The sequence below is a fragment of the Manacus vitellinus genome, unplaced genomic scaffold (genome assembly GCF_001715985.3).
Source record: "Manacus vitellinus isolate BGI_N305 unplaced genomic scaffold, ASM171598v3 scaffold_16_pilon, whole genome shotgun sequence".
Classification (NCBI taxonomy): domain Eukaryota; kingdom Metazoa; phylum Chordata; class Aves; order Passeriformes; family Pipridae; genus Manacus; species Manacus vitellinus.
The window spans coordinates 15,262,279-15,280,866 of NW_021939189.1; the positions used below are offsets into that span (position 1 = coordinate 15,262,279).

General features: G+C 40.1%; 1 protein-coding gene across 1 annotated transcript; it reads right to left on the reverse strand.

The window, feature by feature from the left end:
- Positions 1 to 622: 622 nt before the first annotated feature.
- Positions 623 to 16,244, reverse strand: LOC103760620 (threonine--tRNA ligase, cytoplasmic-like). The gene is made up of 19 exons (XM_029958800.1): positions 15,888 to 16,244; positions 15,206 to 15,298; positions 14,239 to 14,429; positions 13,559 to 13,682; positions 12,316 to 12,437; positions 11,383 to 11,500; positions 10,733 to 10,797; positions 9,969 to 10,047; positions 8,624 to 8,770; positions 7,888 to 7,986; positions 7,403 to 7,569; positions 6,730 to 6,892; positions 5,873 to 6,010; positions 5,354 to 5,431; positions 5,154 to 5,254; positions 3,915 to 4,019; positions 3,009 to 3,081; positions 2,206 to 2,320; positions 623 to 2,083 (listed from the first exon to the last, which is right to left on the reverse strand). The coding sequence occupies exons 1-19, from the start codon at positions 16,242 to 16,244 to the stop codon at positions 1,935 to 1,937; spliced, it is 2,484 nt and encodes an 827-aa protein (XP_029814660.1). The 3' UTR covers positions 623 to 1,934.
- Between the last annotated feature and the right edge of the window lie 2,344 nt (positions 16,245 to 18,588).

Genomic DNA, 18,588 nt, shown 5'->3' on the forward strand with positions numbered 1-18,588 from the left:
CGCCCCTCGGGCGCCGGGCACTGCTTTCGGCCCTCCGCCCCTCGGGCGCCGGGCACTGCTTTCGGCCCTCCGCCCTTCTCTCTGCATATTTCTCCCTGTAGGAAACTTTACATTATTTTTTACTGATTTCTGTTTGATCTCATCAATACATATAAGTACCTCAAAGGCGGGTGCCAAGAGGAAGGTGCCAGACTCTTTTGGGTGACAGGAGAAGGAGCAAGGGCCATAAACTAAAACACAAGAAGTTCTCCCTCAACATGACGAAGAACTTCTTTATGTTCAGGGTGGCAGAGCACTGGAACAGCTGCTCAGGGAGGGCCTGGATGTTCCCTCTCTGGAGACATTCCAAACCCACCTGGACATTCCTGTGTCACCTGCTCCAGGTGACCCTGCCTTGGGTGATCTCCAGAAGTCCCTTCCAACCCAAACTATTCTGTCATTCTGTGTAGTTCCTGACCTCTCTCCTTGCTGCATGTCACATGAAAACTGAAGTGCCAAGAGCATCGATACATGTGTGCTAAAAAAGTTTGATACTTGCAAAAGCTAGAACTTCACTGTAAGAAAAACGAACCCAGTAGTTGAATTCTGCAGTATGAATATATCACACATGCATCACATAAGCTCTACTCCAAACGATTTTATACATGAAATATAGAAATATAAATAAAAATCACGCTCTGCACACCGTTAATTCTGTTAAGTGGAACACAAAGCTTTCCTACCACTCATTCCTTCTATTTTTTTTCCTTTTCTTCTAAAAGCAGGAGATAAAAAGAGATGCAGAAACCCAAACAAATACCAAACTAAACAAAGGCCTATTAAACACGAGTCTGTACAAGTGTCAGGCAGAAGTAAAACACAAGCTTTGCATCTCTGTAACATTTATGCACTAAATAGTATTTTCTGCTTTATGGCTGTGGCATTTAAATCACAACTATTTAAATCACAGCTGTATAGCTTAGATAACTGAGCAACACATTTAAAACTATCTAAGCCATTCAACTAGAAAACAGCATATGAAAGCGAAAAGAAATCATGGTAAAAATCTCAGAAAAAATCCAGTTCAATTATCTGCAGTGGCAACTTTAAAAATCATTTATAAGCATAAACAAAACAGAAACATGGCAAATTTAAATTCCAACATGCTGTTTTAATATTAGAATTGTCCTCTGCTCCTTCTTAGTGCTCTCAGTATCCCCAGCAAATGCAACAATAAATTACACATAGAAAGGTTTTTCGAAGTTTTTTTGTTTTAGGAAAAAGCCAAATCAACAGCAAACACAGGAAAAAATAAAACACTTGACACACAGATATGGGGAGTAATTCAACTGCATTCTTGGCAACCACCTTTGCAGCAGCCAGTTATCACACCAACTCCATCAGTGCCTTGTTTCACTGAGACTTCCAAAGACACCAAAGTATTTGTAGTCTGTGAACAGATTCTGAAACAACCAAGCTATTCCCCCCACAAAAGTTTTTTGTTACAATCTGGAGCTAGAAAAAAACCTAAACCAAACTGCTCCTCAGGCACCAACCGACCGCCAAGCTCTGCATTCTGTAACACAGGTGTGCACCTGCCCTGTGAGGGAGGGAGCTCAGCATTCCCACAGCAGCCACTGCCCTTCCCAGCCTCCTGTTCCTGGGGGTCATGCAGCCCTGATTTACTTCCACAGCAAACCCAACAGATCTTATTAGAGGCGTAGGACTTTTTGAGCAAGCATTCTCTGACTCAGGCAGATTGGAAACTCATGGGATTGCTAAAGGAGTTGGCAGGTGCATCTGTCCTCTCATGCTTTTCCTGGAGCACCAACATTGCTACACTGGCTTATTTTGTGTATCCATTAACTGAAAATTCTCTCAGATGAGCATCACTGCTGTGCACAAGAAACATTTCCCACGGGCAGCTAATATTATTTTTTTCCCCAACAGCAACGTCAGAATTCTTCTTCTGCATTTGGAATATGTGAACTCTTAAGTTTCTTGAGTTTTTCAATAGCAGAAGATACTGAAATCTCTCCATGAACTTTGTTGTCTCTTGTTCGCACGTTGACAGCATTATTTGCTTTCTCCTTTTCTCCAACCACTGCAAGACACAGAACATAATATGAAACTATTTACATTACAAAATGAGTCTCTAGACAAACTCCATGTCTAACATTAAAACTTAAGTGATATTCATCAATGCAAGATGCTGCAATTACCTACCTAAAATGAAGTTATACTGAGCCAGCTGAGCATTTCTAATTTTCTTGTTTAATGTGCAACTTTGATCTAGATCCACATCTGACATAAATCCAGCTTCAAAAAATTGGTTGCAAACCTAAAAAAAAAACAAACCAAAACACTCTCAGTATTACTATATATTTTAAAACATACATTTGTACATCCTATAATTACTGATCTCTCCCAATAATTAATTCATGTATGTGCATAATTTTGCTCTTATGAATCACTGCAAGGAATTCAATGACTTTATCTGAAGAAAACTGAACACACACTTAAGTGCTTAGCAGGACTACAGTTGGAAGATAACGTCCATATCAAATATGTGCTGCTGTCCTCAGGCAGCTACACTGCTCAGTGTTAAAAATGTGTCATAAGTCTGAGAAAGTAGAAAAAGCAGAAGGAACAAAACCACTTATTCTTGTATTAGAAGCAGGGGAGAGGGGTAAAACCCACCATGGTCAAAAGTGATGTAGTCAAGAATACACACGGTGGGAAATGGATGAAACTGGCTCCCTCCCCACTTTAAGCTGATAGTAGTGAAATGAAGCATTAGTTGTCATCCAGAATGTTTTTTCCTTTAATAATTATGTCCATAATAACAGAACTCAAACCACTTAAAGTTACATACCCCTTACTCAGGCTTACACAAGTTTTAGACGGGAAACTGTATATTGAAAAATTTACTTCTCCCCCCCTCAAATACATCTTCAAACTCCTTAAAGCATTCATTCTCCGTTCTGGAACAAGTCCTTGAGGATCCATTAGAATTGCCCTGCTCTCACCTGCTGGGCATACTCTTCCGATGTCGGTCCCACGGGCACCACCATGACCTGCCGTGGGGACAACCAGAGTGGCCTGGAGAGCACGAGGGACACATGGGATAAATGTGCACTTGACACTTGCATTCATAACCACAGCTGTGTTCCACAATAATAATTTCTTTACTTTGTAGAAATCTTTACGTTAGCTACATTGGATAGTACGTTATCTTCGTGTTTTCAAGTTCACGTGAAACAGCAAATGGATTGATTCCAGTAAAATGACAAATGCAGAACTTGGACTTTCTGTTCTCTTCCTAGCAGACTGCACATTTTTAAACAGAATTTTTTTCACATAATTTTCATTTTTAACTTCACAGTCAAAAGTGAACAGTCAGAGAGATAAGTGACTGAAACTAAGAATTAACTCTTCCTTAATACTTTAAACACAGTCATGAAAAAATACCTTCAGAGCTTATTCAAGATAAACCAACCCATCTCAGAAGTACAAAAAATATTTCATATATTAAGACTAATTCATGTCTATATATACAAATATATATATACAAATATATATTCATGTATATATACAAAAAAGTGCTTTACATATGTCTGACATCTTCCCAGTACAAAAGCATGATTTTTAAGAAAAAAGGGAACAAAAATAATGCAGGACTTACACATTCAATTACAATTCTTATTTCTGCATTTTTCTGCTTTTTTTCTGCAGTCTCATGAAACTGAGTTTCTAATAACAAACTAGTTACAACTCAGACCAGAAAACTGGACTTATTTTCTTGTAATCTTACCTACTAATTTGGAGAAAATTCTAGGGATATTATTTTTCCATTATAATACATGGGACATCAGGAAGGATCTGCACTTTCTACATTGTTAAACACTTCTTAGAAGTCCATTTGTGCTACATACCATTTTCCTCCATAATTTTCTGCTAGAATAGCTATCATCCTCTCCACAGATCCCAAAATAGCTCTGTGAATAATCACTGGCCTTTTCTTATCGTCGCCATCCTTACTGAAAAAAAAAAAGCAAGTAAAATTTTTTTAAAAAATAAAATTGTCTTAGTTCACACACATGTAATCCTACTAGTGTTTTTTGATTCTACTTTTAACAGATGGACAAAATTCAGTTAGTTACACTCAGGCAAAATCTACTCTTTTTATTAAAAATGCCCTTTAAGTCATCTAGGCTTTTAAAGGAATACTGAATAATCACAGTGACTTAAAATAATCATGCCTATGGCCAGTGGCATAGACACTAACTCTTAAATTTGAAAAGACACTCGACTGACTCAGCACCATTTCTGTGCATTTTAATATTTTATGTTCTTCCTTGCTCTCTCTCTTCCACTATGACTTGCTTTTATTTTGTTGCACAGGACCTTACCTGCCCTTTTGAACCTCACCTGTTCATTACTTTGCTTAAATTACAATACTGTAATAAAAAAAAAGCCAGCTGTTTGCAACAGTACCATCACCTACTAAAAAGCTACGGCACCTACTGCAGAACATGCAGCAGGACCAAAAAGTAACAAAGATTCTTATTCTGTCTTCCCTATCGATATCTTGATAATATGCAAAAAACAAACACTACAAGAAAAACAAATGTGTATTCGAGTTAACATGATATTAAGATTAATCTCCTCAGTGGATAAAAATCCATCTTTCTAGCTGGAAGCCAAAGTGAGATTTTCACTAAAAACTCTTTGTATTGGGTTTATGTTCAAAGTTAACTAGTTTTACCCAATAAAAACAAAGAAGTACTTAGTACAAACATAGCAGCTCCTTAAGGCATGTTTGAATTTGTATGGTATGTCTTCTTCCAAGGAGACACTGTGACTGGGCTGAAAGTGAAAACTGACTCAGCTGAGGTTTTTTTAGCATTATATATGATCAGTTGTCCTCAGAACTGGCAGACAAGACAGCTGATGAGATTTTCCTGCACTCACCAGCATTTCAACTAAAGTGAGCTATCGTTACATCGAGGAAATATCTTCAAGCTTGTGACTCTCCTTGCCAGGCTAACCATTTGTTAAATGAGCAGCACAGCATTAATACATAATGGGAATTACAGATAATGAAAGCATTTATGATTATTTTTATTCATTATTTCATTTAAAAGAGAAAGCTATTTAGCTTAACCACTCACCCAACATAAGTGAGATTAAATCGAATGGGCAGCTGGAAGTCAAGTTGGATGGTAGCACATTGATGGTACCTCCCAATTGCATCTTTGATTTTAATATCAATCTGTAAAGCAAAATAACACAGTTACTAAATACAGTTTGCCTGCAGTATGTCTGCATTCTTGTCTACCCCAAAGTTATATTAAAACGTTGAATCACTGACCTTAGGACCATAAAATGCTCCATCTCCTGGATTCAAAAGCCATTGCTCTCCAAATTTATTCAAGCTGTTTTGAAGTTGCTAATCAAAAAAGTGAGAGAGTAATTAAAGAAGGTATAGCAGGGTTTCTCATTACTGGAAGTCAAAGCATTTGCCTTTAAAATTCAAAGGCAGCCAACAGGCAGCACAACCCCTATTGCTCAAGCATTTGTTCATTTATGACAAGTAACACCTTGGAATAGTAGTTCCTTGTACACTGTGTGATTAATCAGAAAAAAAAAAAAACAGAAATTTAACCAGTTCAAGATAAGGGGCTAAGTAAGAACCTGGAAGTTCTCATTTTTATACAGTAACTTTAGATCTAATGTGATGTTTTTCAACAGGCATTTCCACTCAGGACAATATTTAGGATCTGAGGTAAGCAATTTCACTATTCTACATGAAGGAACTCAGTTAAATATCTACCTCTGCAAATACAAATATTAAGGAGTTGCTTTGTTTGTTTGCTTTTAAATGAATCACCTTTTCTGCATGATCCCAGATCTCTAGCTCTCCAAGGTAATTTTCGGGTCTTGTAGAAAGATGTAGTTGAAAAGTAAAACCAAAGACAGCATATACTGACTTCAAGAAATCAAGACAGCCCTCAATTTCTTCTTCAATCTTAAACATAAACCAAAATATATTAGTTAAAAGTTACTTACATAAAAATGTAATTGAAACTACTGAATTCATCATAACCAGAATAACAGAGTCCATTAAATAAGAAAAAATTAAAACCCACATCCTACAAACCCAAATTGAAGTATTTGTTCAGCATTACTACAGAAAACAAAACATGGTCAACAGTTTTTTTTCTTTGCAGGGGCGGATGGAAGATGTAAAAAAAAAAAATAAATTATTTTTTGGGATTTAGTTGCCCAGTGCATCTTTCTAAATGGAAAAATTCCATATAGAAAATCTTACTACATAATTCACAAACAATAAGATCCCTCAGATAATACTGTTTTCTGCTTTGTAACTTTAAAGAAAAAAATAAAAATAAAGTAAAGAACACTGAGTACGGCATTACTATTTGAGAAACTTGCAACAAAGCAGCCAAGTCCAACAGGCTATTGAGTTCAGTAATATTGCAGAGTTAAGAAATATGGAATACCAAATATCTAAGAAGGAAGCACCTAAACCTACCAAAAGAAACCATCAAAAGCACCGTTATGCTATACAGCAACACAATGGAAGAAGCTAGAGTTGAAATACTTCAGGGATTTCTTCTTCTTTACTTGTTTACTGTTTGCACTGGGAGAAGAAAGGGTTTGTTTGGGGTGGTTTTGACTTGTGGGGGTGTGGGAGGTGCTTGGTATTTTGGAGTTGTCTTTCTTTACCTGTTCCATTGTGCAGAAGATGTGAGCATCATCCTGCTGGAAGCGCCTTACACGAGTCAAGCCACTTAAAGTCCCAGAGAGCTCATTTCGGTGCAGAACTCCAAAATCTGCAAGTCTAAGAGGCAATTCCCTCCAGGATCGTGGCCGATGGGCAAACATCAAGCTAGAAGGAACATGAAAGAGCCTTCCTTTTATCCTTCTTACAGGAGATTTAAGACAACACAGAAATAAACCAAGATCAATACAGACAGTAATCACATTTTTAAGCATTTATTCATTCAGGTTGTTTGCACCCTAAAAGACAGGCAAACAGAAAAAGTGTTTCACTCAGAATGTACTGCTGAAGACCACCTAGAAAAAAAAAACACTGCAAGAGTTAATCAAGACTGGTTCATCTGTACCTTCTTGGTACAGCACATCTGATGCCTATCTCTACCCAAAACAACTTGTATTCACTAGTGGTACAGACTAGTATTAGCATGCACAAACCTAGCTCACTTAGGGCAGACTCACTTCTGGGACACTGTCAGAGAAGCCCCCTCGACACACCCAGTAGCTTAGTAATCTATTGTGAACATACATGACAACATGTATTAATACTCCACTTATTCTCCTCAGCCTCAAAAAGGATAAATGAAGGAAAATCAGAAGTTTTCCAGTTAAGAGTACAAACCAATGTCCGGGACAATTCATGGGTTTAAGGGCAAAAGTCTCCTTCTCGATCTCAAAAGAAAACATGTTTTCACTGTAGTGCTGCCAGTGTCCTGAAGCTTCCCAGAGTTTACTGTTGAAGATGTTTGGAGACACAACTTCAGTAAAATTACGCCTGTGATATTCCCCCTGTAGAACAAATTCACCATTTAAAAGGTTACAGAGGTTTTGACAAGCCAAAGCTTGATTCTTTTAAACTGTGTTATTATGATGGCAATTTACAGAGAGACTAAAGGACTACTATAAGTTTTGCACAACTGGAAAAGCACAGCTTCACTCTGCACTATTTTCAAAAAAGGTTAGATCTGTATAATCACACTGAAAATCTGGTAAATATTTATATACATAGATACTTATTTTTCTGTGGATAGTTCAGTGCTATGAATGTCAATTTAAGATTGACAACTGATATTAAATTTCTTAAGAGTTACATCACCATATACTCACCCGTATGAAATCCACGAGTGTGTTATAAAGAAAGGCACCTCTGGGGAGGAAAAAGCAGCTTCCAGGACTCAAATCATGAAAGAAGAAGAGTTCTTGATCCTAAGTAAATTAAAACCAGATTGCTCTAACAACAATTCAGATAGAACTGCAGAACATAACAGTTTTTTGAGTAAATGTCTCCCTGCTTTCACCTGTACTGCTCATCATGCCTTTACATATCCACAAAGCTTCTTTCTTTTCCCAAATACCCTCCCTATAGCTCCACCCTCTCAACAAAACTATAGCAAAGGTGTAAACTTTATTTATACCTATAATAAAGACAGACCAAACCATGTTATTTATACAATTTCAAATAAATTATCTCTACTATGAAAAATACAGTGGTTTAGGTAGACTCTACATTAAAAGGTTTAAGATGTACTTCCCTAAACCAAGGGACTAAACCCATGAACTTCTTCCCAACATTAGTTTAATACTCATATGCAAGTGACAAGCTGAGTCTGTAGAAGAAAAATTCAAAATGTAAGCAACACCAAGAAACAAACAGAACTAGCTCTCGTTCAAACTGCCAAAAATGGAAAAGAAACAAACCAAAACTAAAAAACATGGAAAGAGAATGAACAAACCAAAACTAAAAAACATGGAAAGAGAATGAACAAACCAAAACTAAAAAACATGGAAAGAGAATGAATTGTATTATAGAAGCATAAAATAAGTAGACAATGGAATACTGTACCTTTCCAATTTTCCTATGATCCCTGTTTTTGGCTTCTTCCTGTATTTTTTCCCATTCCTTCATCATTTTGTTATCAGGAAAGGATATTCCATATATTCTCTGCAGAGTTTCCATATCAGATTTTCCTTCCCAATATGTAGAGGAACTCTGACACACAAAACCCAGACTTTAAGATAATATTACATAATATCAAGGAAAGGAGGGATAAACATTAACACGTTCAAACATTATTATTTTTTTCCTTGGCAAGAGATTCATATGCAGTCTTTCAGCATTTGTTTATAACACAAAGATATTGCAGTGCCTTTCAGTCAGCATATTAATACAGATGACAAACAAAAGTGACTGGTCAAGGAATATTTTTACTCTACTTAGGTACCTTGTTTCAACTTACATCATGCTTCATTATTTCATGCTATAGCAGCTAAAAAGCAGCACTTGTTTACACTCAAAACATAATGCAGTGTGGAAACATGAAAGACACAACAAACCTAACTCTCACAGTTAATTCTGAGCTGTTTTGACAATCTAATATGTAATCCCTGGAATTCAGAGTTCCATACACTTCAGTTAGGAAGCCAGCAAAAGCAACTATGATTAATGTTCTGATGAGGTCAGTCTAATAAGGTTACCAAAATTAGCATCTGGGAATAACTTAAACTACACCACAAAACCAGAGGCCTCTGCCAACACTGTCTCTGCCTTTCCTGTAAGCAATGCCATCTTTTAACAGCAGCACCTGCAGATCTGCCAGCATCCACTTTACCTCCTGTACCATCTGACAAGGTCAAATTAGTACTTTCTGACACAACAAATACTTGGATGTCCATCTACTGCAGGACAGAGCATGCTCACAACACCCCTCACACAGAGATGAGACAGCAAGTACAGACTCCAACCAGGACACAGGTGCAGTGATGGCTGGAGATACTGGAGCAGCACTGCCACGTGGGCTTAGGCTCTGCACTTCTCTACTGGGCATGGGACAATTGTTTCCACGGCTAATTTAGTCACTACTAGCTACAGTGCTTTTGCAGTACTCTTCAGTCTAAACATGCATGTTACTACACTAATACTCTGATAAAAAAAGATGCTGTTAACTTTCACTGACGTGCTACCATGAAAGTCAAGAATCAGTAAACCTTGGATGCAGACAAATGATTAAAGTCTGTAGTTCTACTAGTACAGTGGGGAGTTGGCAAACAAATGAAGGACTATTTTCAGAGTAAACAAAGAAAACAATAAAAGGACCCTAGCATAATCAGCTCAGGAGAAATAAATATATAAACAAATCAACTGTACTCTAGTTTATTTCAGTTTCGATGCATACTTAATTTTAACTTACCTTAACTATTTTAAGGGCCTTAATTTTTCCAGTGTGTCTGACATGTGGACCCCTGCAGAGATCAATCAGTGGACCACATCTATATGCCAAGAGAAAAAAAGTGTTCATTTCCAAACTCTCCAACATTTTTCTGTACAGTCACTAATGTGACAAGTTCGTGCTAAAAATACAAATATGCAACATGCAGCAAGTTCAGTGCACCCTAAATGCAGCTGTGAATTCCACCTGAAGTGGTTTATTCACTCAGTAAATGCTCAGCACAGTTGATCTATTATCAAGAGCATCATAGCACAGTTACCAATTCATATAGTTCCACATGTGAACTTCGTGTTAAAGTTGCCCAGGAGATTTCAAACTATGCACATCAAACAGAAAAATGGTTTTGCCATTTTCCAACTGATTGGAATGAGCAACTGAATAAGCTGGTTCCTCATCCCACAGTGAGCTAAGAGTTAGTGTTATCCACTATGCACCAATCCAGTGTCAAGGGTGGTAACTTACTTTAATCAGTTGACTGAAACCAGAGGGAATGACTAAAAACTGGATTTGCCATTTGCCCACAAATTGAGACCTAATCTGTCCCAGCAGAGAAAAGATCTCATTTTACATCAGTAGCAATGTTAACTGCAAACTTAAGTCCCAATCACACAAGAATTCAGAAGTCAGAATAAAAAACAAAACAAAAAACCAATTTATTCTCCTCTCAGTTTAAATAAACTAAGTATAAAAATACTTCATAATGCTTTTGGAGTATATTTCTTTACCTGTATATTGTGGTAGTTGGTGTCTTCACCTTCTCATTAAGGATACGACACTTAAACTTGTTATACTGCGTGTGGAAACATGAAAAGTCAGAAATATCAATAAAATGGATAACAAAATTCTCTTCTAAAATTATGTATTAATAATGCAAGTGCATCAGTAATAGACACTTGCAACTAAAAAAAAAAAACAAAAAAAACTTGTATTCAACAGTTCAACATCCTTTCAGAAGAGTTGTAAAACAAGGGGAGGGACAAAAAGTCCCCCGAGGGTGTGTTGAGGATGGCAAGTACCACCTGAATTACACAGCACAGTGAGACTGGCAATATTCACTGTATAAAACAGGGGGCTAACCCAAAAGTCTTTTTTGGCCTGTCTGTGCAAGTGAGCCAGAGGGAATATGTGCCTTTTGTGTACTTATCTGTCATCTCATTGAGCCTGAGGTGTTTTTGTGTAATCAAAATGTTTTCAGGCACTAATAAAAATTATTTTTAACATTTGAGAGGAAATAGAGGGGGCAAAGGATGGTATTCTTTTTCTTTGTTTTACTAGACAGGTAAAACTCTGATGAGTCAGTCACATGCAGAATTCTAAGAAAACTTACATTTTAAAAGATCATTTTACCAGAACCACAGCTACTCAAAAGATTTACCTTAAACATGTCTAGCAGCGTCTCCTTTTTGACTTCCAGCCTTTCAAAAGCCTGTTTCTCTTTTATGATATTTTTACAGTGGTTCTCTAGTAGTGGGAATTCAGTGCTAGACACACCTCTAAGCAAAAAGACACAGGCAAAAGAAATACAAATTAATTATTTTGATACTCCCATTTTTTTCAATTAACCACTTTCTAGTGGTCTAATTTGAAACCATAAAAATGTGTTGTTGTGATTTGTCACAGTATTTTCTTAGTTTCTTCCAATCAACTCTATTTTCAGACACTAAACTCAGAAACACAAACAATACCACCCCAAACAAACCCACTGCAATCATTCCTAGAATAGTCTTTGACATGATTAAATGTCTGGAAGACCTTCAGGTTGAAGTATACATATGATTTAGGGGAAAAAAAAAAAAAAGGAGGGGAGGAAAGGCTCAACCCAGCTGCAGGAGTCTGTTTATCAGCTGATGCAGATTCAGTATTCTCCCTGACTATAGAAAGATAAACAAAGAAAAAACAGAATTGTAAAGCTGTGCACAAGGATTAGAAAAGTAGTAAACACTTATACAAGTTACATGCACATGTGCCCTTGGTACAAGTGATTTCGTTTCCTTGAAGAATCATGGGGGTTTGGTTTCCATCTCCTTTGTGTCCCCAGAAGTTCACAAAGTTTTACCCACCCTACATTTTTTCCACAGAACATTGAACAGCTGCAAGTCTTACAGAGCAGGTGTCTGAACACTGCTCCTGAATTTAAATATACACACACACTCAATTTATGTGTCTACACAGAAGACTGACCTGTCAGCTTCAAATCACATTAGAGACACAATTTTACTTTTAACATGCAGAAACTTGACAGAACAAAACAATTCTAGTACTGAGCTTCAATACGGAGTATAAAAGTTCTAAGACACTGAAATTTTACCTATCTTCAATATACATGTCATAATAAAATCCATTCTCAATTGGTGGTCCATAGCACAAGCAGCCCCCAAAATATCCTTCCATGGCCTCTCCAAGGATGTGAGCACTTGAATGCCAATAAACCTGCAAATAAAGTCAGGTGAGCAAGCCAAGGGGTCAATGGCATTGTGTAACTAAAAAGGAAAAAAACCAAACCATTAAGTATATCTGCAGATGGGAAACAGACTGGAACTAAGGTTGTTTAAATTTTAAGAGAGCTAAAACAATTTCCTGTTCTCATTTTGAAGTACTCTAAATGACTGATATAATGTCAGATGTAGCACTAAAGGCCCACCATACTTCAGTCTGAAAGATTGTGATTATACCTGTGTGCTATCCCATCAACTCAGTACCTACTGTACCTTGTTCATTTTTAAGTTAGTTTCCAGTCAAAAGTCTATGCAACACTAATCAGACCTAAAACAATGTAGCCAATTAAGCTTCCACTGTTCACATTCAGTACATTTATTAATAGGTCTGTAAAGTACATTACCTGAAATGTCAGCAGAGGGGAGCCAACAACCAGTCTTAAGTTTGAAGTTTCTATTAATTTGGACTAATTGAGAGCCATTGCTACAAGATAAAGCCTTTACATGAAATGCCTAAGACAAGCTTAATCACGTGAATAATTCCTTGACAAAACTGAAGTCTAATTCTAGTGTATAAACAAAGCTTTCAGACTGAACCCCATTAAAAAAAAAATCTTGGGCATGTTGCCAAGAATATTCATAGTTTAATTGACTCAGATATGACTACTTAAGGTTTTATTAAACAGTGCCAGTACAAGGAGATGAAGATTTTATCAATGACTCAAATATAATATTGGACAATTTTTAGAAAACGGTAAGACAGTCTTACTTTGCTTTCACAGTCTGATCTTCAGATGCACTGAGTCAAACCACAAAACACATCTTAGAAGACATTAAACTATTTCAAGTTAGCATACAAATCAAGATGTTCTGTATGATCTCATTTGAGAAATAACCTGTTTATGTAAAAGAGAAGGATAAAAAGAACACCAAGATTTTATTCACTCTCAGATTATAGGCACTTAGTATCTCATCTTTGCTGAATCATGGGAAACACATTACTTTAAAGTTTTGTCGCTTTTTTTTTTATTTCAATATTTTAAAAGCCTAATGCTGCAATCAATTTTATGTCATTAGTTCTTCTAATCAAGCAGAAACCAGAGAGTGTTTACTCACAGCTTTTGCTTCTTCATCATCAAAGGTCAGCAGCTCTAGAGTACAATCTCCCTCCAGTGGACGATCCAGGTCCCACAGTTCACCATTCACTTTGGCTATGACTGCATTCGAGGCCAACGCTTGACTAAAAAACCAGAAAAGATGACAAGAGACCTGAAGATTTAGGTTCAATCTGTAAAAGACCTTAGGTTTCTAAACCCTGTGAGATCACACCTACATCTTGTAGCACCTGAAGACCTTAAATTTTTGTTTCTGTGGTGGTCTTAAACACTTTTCCACTTTTAAGGTAAAGAACCTTAAGGTCTTGAGAAGTCTCATTCCACAGCTTTCAGTGCTGGGGATCTGGAGGAAGGACTGCTTTGTACAACAGGTTCTCCTGTTTCTGGTAACTCACAGAACTTCAGATGTCTCTATTAATTCCTAGCACTCTCACTGATTTACTCTTTAACTGTAAGCAAGCATTATCATCCCAAGTGTTATGAACCTCAACTATCACTCAGAACAGTAATTTCAACCACCTGTTTATTCTGCATTAAGCTGAAGTTTCAGTGCTTCCCAAATAAACAAATTTAAGAGAGTCACCATCCACTGACCACGACATATTTTTCACAAGGTAAGACACAAATGACAGTAACAGTTTCATCACTGCAAAAGTACAACTCCTTGAATCTGCAGGTTACCTTATTCCTACAGCTATTTGATGCGGCGTGGTTTTCCAAGATTCCCCTTCAGCCATCGTTCCATCTTTCAGGGTAATTTTGATAGATTGGCTCTGGTTGGCTGCTCTGTAAGCTAGCAAAGCATCATGTTCTTTTTTCAGTGCTTCGTAAAGCTTCAGTCTGTCTTCTATGAAGCTTGGCCCACACTGCAGCTGTAACAAATAAAGCAGATTATACACATACATACTTGTGAGAGAAATAAAGGATTCACAGTGTTGGTGCATCCCCAGAGGTCCCAACCTGGACCAGATTTCACTGTACTAGAATTTATACTAAAATGCAGTAAAACATTTGTAAATAATTATACACAGGATAGTCTCATCCAACTTTCTGATTGTTTTATAGCAGCTTTCCAATTTTCCATGCACTTTCATTAATCTGGGCCTAAGTGGCTTTGTGGGTTTGACCTCAGAAAGCAGCCTATATTCCTGCCCCAGAATTTGCATTTAGCAGGTGTCCTAGAGAAATCTGAATCACTCCACCAAGCCCTCACTTCTGCCAGTCCATTCCAAGCATCAGATTCAAAGAAGATAGTTCATGTGAAGGTTACTCTAGTTTAACATAAGGTGAGTTATTAAGCTCAACACTACAGCCAGTGTTGCCAACATCCTTTCAGCCATCACGCTTTTTAACTCCTCATGAACCTTCACTCTCTTTAGGCACTGCAGAATTATGACCTTTATTTCCCAATAACCCAAATCGTTTTCTTACATTAAAAGTAGAGATCTAAGAATGTGAAAGTAACCCTACTAAAAGAAGATGAAGCTCCTAAATAATGGTTTTTTTCCTCTATGCTACAGAAAGCCTTTTTTCTCAAAAACTGGGATTTCAAAATACAGCAAAGTATTTAAGATTCGAGCACCCTTTCTGAACCTGGTCAAACAACACTCCTTCTTCTATTATTATGTAGTATAAAGTAACCACTTACATCATTCTGGTGTTGATTCACAGCCTTATTTTCTTTTTTCTTTTCCTCTTTATTTTGATTCACTGCATCAGCTGGACTTGCACTGCAGACTTTCTGAAACAGTGATAATACAAAGTATGCACCTGCTGTGTCTTTACGACTTTTCCCAGCAATCATTAAACCAAACCAGACCAGTACAACGCTGGGCTAAAAAGGCAATTCCAGGGGAATAAGTAATGTCCTGAGTACAAAGACTTCTCATGACACATCTAAGCTGCATCTTTTTGATGCTCTGCAGACACAGCAAAACCGCTCAGCAGGTAAAGTGGCCAGGTAAAGTAGTGCCCAATGGCACTACTACAACTATCACTGGCAAAACCTCCCCAGAGAGACCGTGGAAGCACTGAGCAGCAACAACTTTCAGTGCTGTCACACCTGGCACAGGTTGCTCAGAGAGGCTGTGGGTGCCACATCCATGCAAATGTTCAAGGCCAGGTCGGATGGGGCTCTGAGCAACCCGGTGTAGTGGAAGGTGTCGCTGCCCACGGCAAGGGGTTGGAACGAGATGATCCCAACCCAACCCGTTCTCAGATTCTGTGACACTGGCGCAAAGGCAGGAGCGCTGTTCAGATGCTGCGTGCGGACACCCGCGACAGGCTCGACCCCCCCTGAGCAACCGCGACCCCCGCTGTGTGCTGCTGACGGGGTCACAGTAGCGCCCCGTCCCAGCCCCTTCCCTCCCCGCCGGGGCTGCCGGAACCCCCCCGCCTCGGCCCCCGGGCTGGGTACCTCCTGGCCGCCCGGGCTCTGCGCCCGGCGCCGCCCGGCCCAGCCGGGCCGCCCAGGCTGCGGCGCAGTGTGCAGCAAGCGGACACATAGCGCAGCTTTCCTCGTTCTCGGCCCGCAGCGCCCGCATGCAGCTCGGGGCTGCGCGCTGCCCACCACCCAAGGGCAGCAGCGGCTCCTGCGGCTCCTTCAGCCGCCCAACCTCGGCCGCCAGCCAGCGCAGCTCCCTCTCCTGCCGCGACACCCTCAGCGCCGCCGCCTCGGCCGCCGCCATGTTGGCCCCGCCCCGCCCCCGGCCACGGCCCCGCCCCGCCCGATCCACCCTGACACCGCCCGGCCCGGCCCGCCGGGCCGAGGGGGCGGACTTATCTCATCACCCGTGCTCCCTGAGGAATTCGGCTTTATAGCCCTCGCTGCTGCGGTGTTAATTAATAACGTACCCGCCCGCCCGGCTCCCAGGCCGGTGAGCAATTGGGAAGTGCCAATATCCACAGAACGGATTAGGTGGGGAAAGGCCTCTGAGATCACCGAGTCCAACCCGTGACCGACACCGCCGTGTCAACCAGGCCGCGGCACCGAGTGCCGCGTCCAGTCGTTCTTTAAACACCTCCAGGGACGGTGACTCCACCACCTCCCTGGGCAGCCCATTCCAGTGTCTAGTCAGCCTCTATACATGAAGTCAGATATTACTCCCTAAAACATCCCCTGACTAGCTCAGGTTTTACCCCAAAATTGTCCCTCCCTTTCCCTCTCAGAGAACCTCGATGTTGCCGCTTTCGGTCAGGAGGCGTCACCCGCGAGTCACCAAACACTTGCAGTCCCTGCCTTCACCACAGCGGCGATTCCAGTCCCAGCCGAGGTCCCGAGCTGGGACTGTGAGAGGGGACAGAAAAAAACCTCCCAACACCCAGAGCTCTTCCTATTGCCTTCATATCGATCATCTTTCCTTACATTTTCCAGCCCTTTGTTAGTTAATACATACATATATATATGTATTCAAAAGTTACATTTGTATTCTCAAGCCCTATAGATCCGTATTCAGAATGTCTTATATCCTAAAATCCTGTATATAATATAGCAGGCACGGGGTTTTATTTTAAAATAATTTTTATATGAATTAATAATATTTGTTTACATATATAAAAATGAGAAACTTTAAAGGTTTTAGTATTTCACACACGTTCCCTATGAATTTTCTGGCATTTTTGGGCTGCAACCTCCCTTTCTGGGGAGATCTCACCTGACCCCCTTGACTCCCCACTCATCTCCTCCTCCATTGCATCATTGCTCTCCCAGTGACATCGAGGTGCCCCACATGTGATCATCTACCCCCAAGTTCCAATCCCCTCCCTTTTTCTCACCCCCAGAAAGGTGACAGCAGCACGTGTCTTTAATAATATCATTGACGTATATACATCCCCCCCCCCAAAAAAAAGGGGCTCTGCTAAAAAAATAAAGACAGGGCAGCCCCCCAAAGGGTTGAAGTTCCCTCCCTCTTCCCCCAGTTCCTGTCCTGCAGGCAGACCTGATTGCTTTTCTAAGAAAAAAAATTTGGAAGCATAAAAACCCATCCAGTAGGGAGGTGCTTCCCAGATAAAAGATCAGAGGAGAAGCAGCACAGAAAGATCCAAAAGTGCCCAAGGAGCTTAATATTGACTGTGTTTGGTAGGAATATTTGAAAACAAAGTACTCTGCTGCCGTCTCAAGCCTGGAGCTCACAGAAACGAAACGAGCTCCCCTTCCTGCTCTATTTTATGCCTTCTCTGATCAAGGGGGAATCACATAATGCAAAAGGTAAGAGAGAAGGCGGTAACACCTGTCCAATGCCCTAAAAATTCTCTGAGTGAGCCCGGTTCTGAGCCCCCAAAACGCAGCACTGGGTGTCTGCTTGTGAGCCTCAAATCACACGACTTGGGCTCAGTTCCAAGCTCTGCAAATGCAGCACTGGATTTCTCCCTGTGACCCCAAAAACTGATCAAGTGACACCACCCCACCCACTCCTTTTATAGCCACAGCCCCACCCATTCCCACCCTTCCCTGCTGTCGCTCCTCAGACCCCATGCCTCACCTCACCTACAATTTTAACATTATAAATCCAAGATTTAATCCAGAGCACCACAAGCTCCCAGTGCAGGGATTTCCATATTCCTGTTATTTTCTCTGTGTCCAGTCCTGGGCATTCAGGGACTAAGGGAGGCACTGGCTGCCTGTGCTGGCATACCACAGCTCCAGGGAAAAGCCAAGTGAAGGGAGAAAAGAGCTGGGAAGATGGAAAATCATGGTCCTGGTGGAGCAGGGCCTGCTCCAACAGCATTTCCCACCTTTCCATCCATCACCTTTGGAGCACAGGGAACACCAAGCTTTGGCCTGGTCTGGTGTTACCTGTCCATGTCTGCAGGGAGATGGGAACTGCAGCGGGAACTCTCCTGTTCCCATGGATGCCTCTCTCCCTACAAGCCCTTGCACTGAACCAGCGTGTTTTCTGCCTCCTTCGTCCCAGAGAGGGAAATACAGGTGTTGGGCAATACCTGCAGAGAAGTCAACTCGGGCTCAGGAGCCAGAGTGGAAAGGGAGCAACAGAGTAGAGGAAGGTGCTGTGAGAGCAGCCTGGTTTTGTG

What these genes read in the sequence shown, in the direction of transcription:
- LOC103760620 (XM_029958800.1), bottom strand. Translation starts at nt 16,244, where the DNA reads ATGGCGGCGGCCGAGGCGGCGGCGCTGAGGGTGTCGCGGCAGGAGAGG. An exon ending in CACTCGTGGATTTCATACGG is followed by an intron (nt 7,570 to 7,887) that starts GTGAGTATATGG and finishes TTTGTTCTACAG; the next exon opens with GGGGAATATCACAGGCGTAA. An exon ending in ATGAATTGTCCCGGACATTG is followed by an intron (nt 6,893 to 7,402) that starts GTTTGTACTCTT and finishes TGTTCCTTCTAG; the next exon opens with CTTGATGTTTGCCCATCGGC.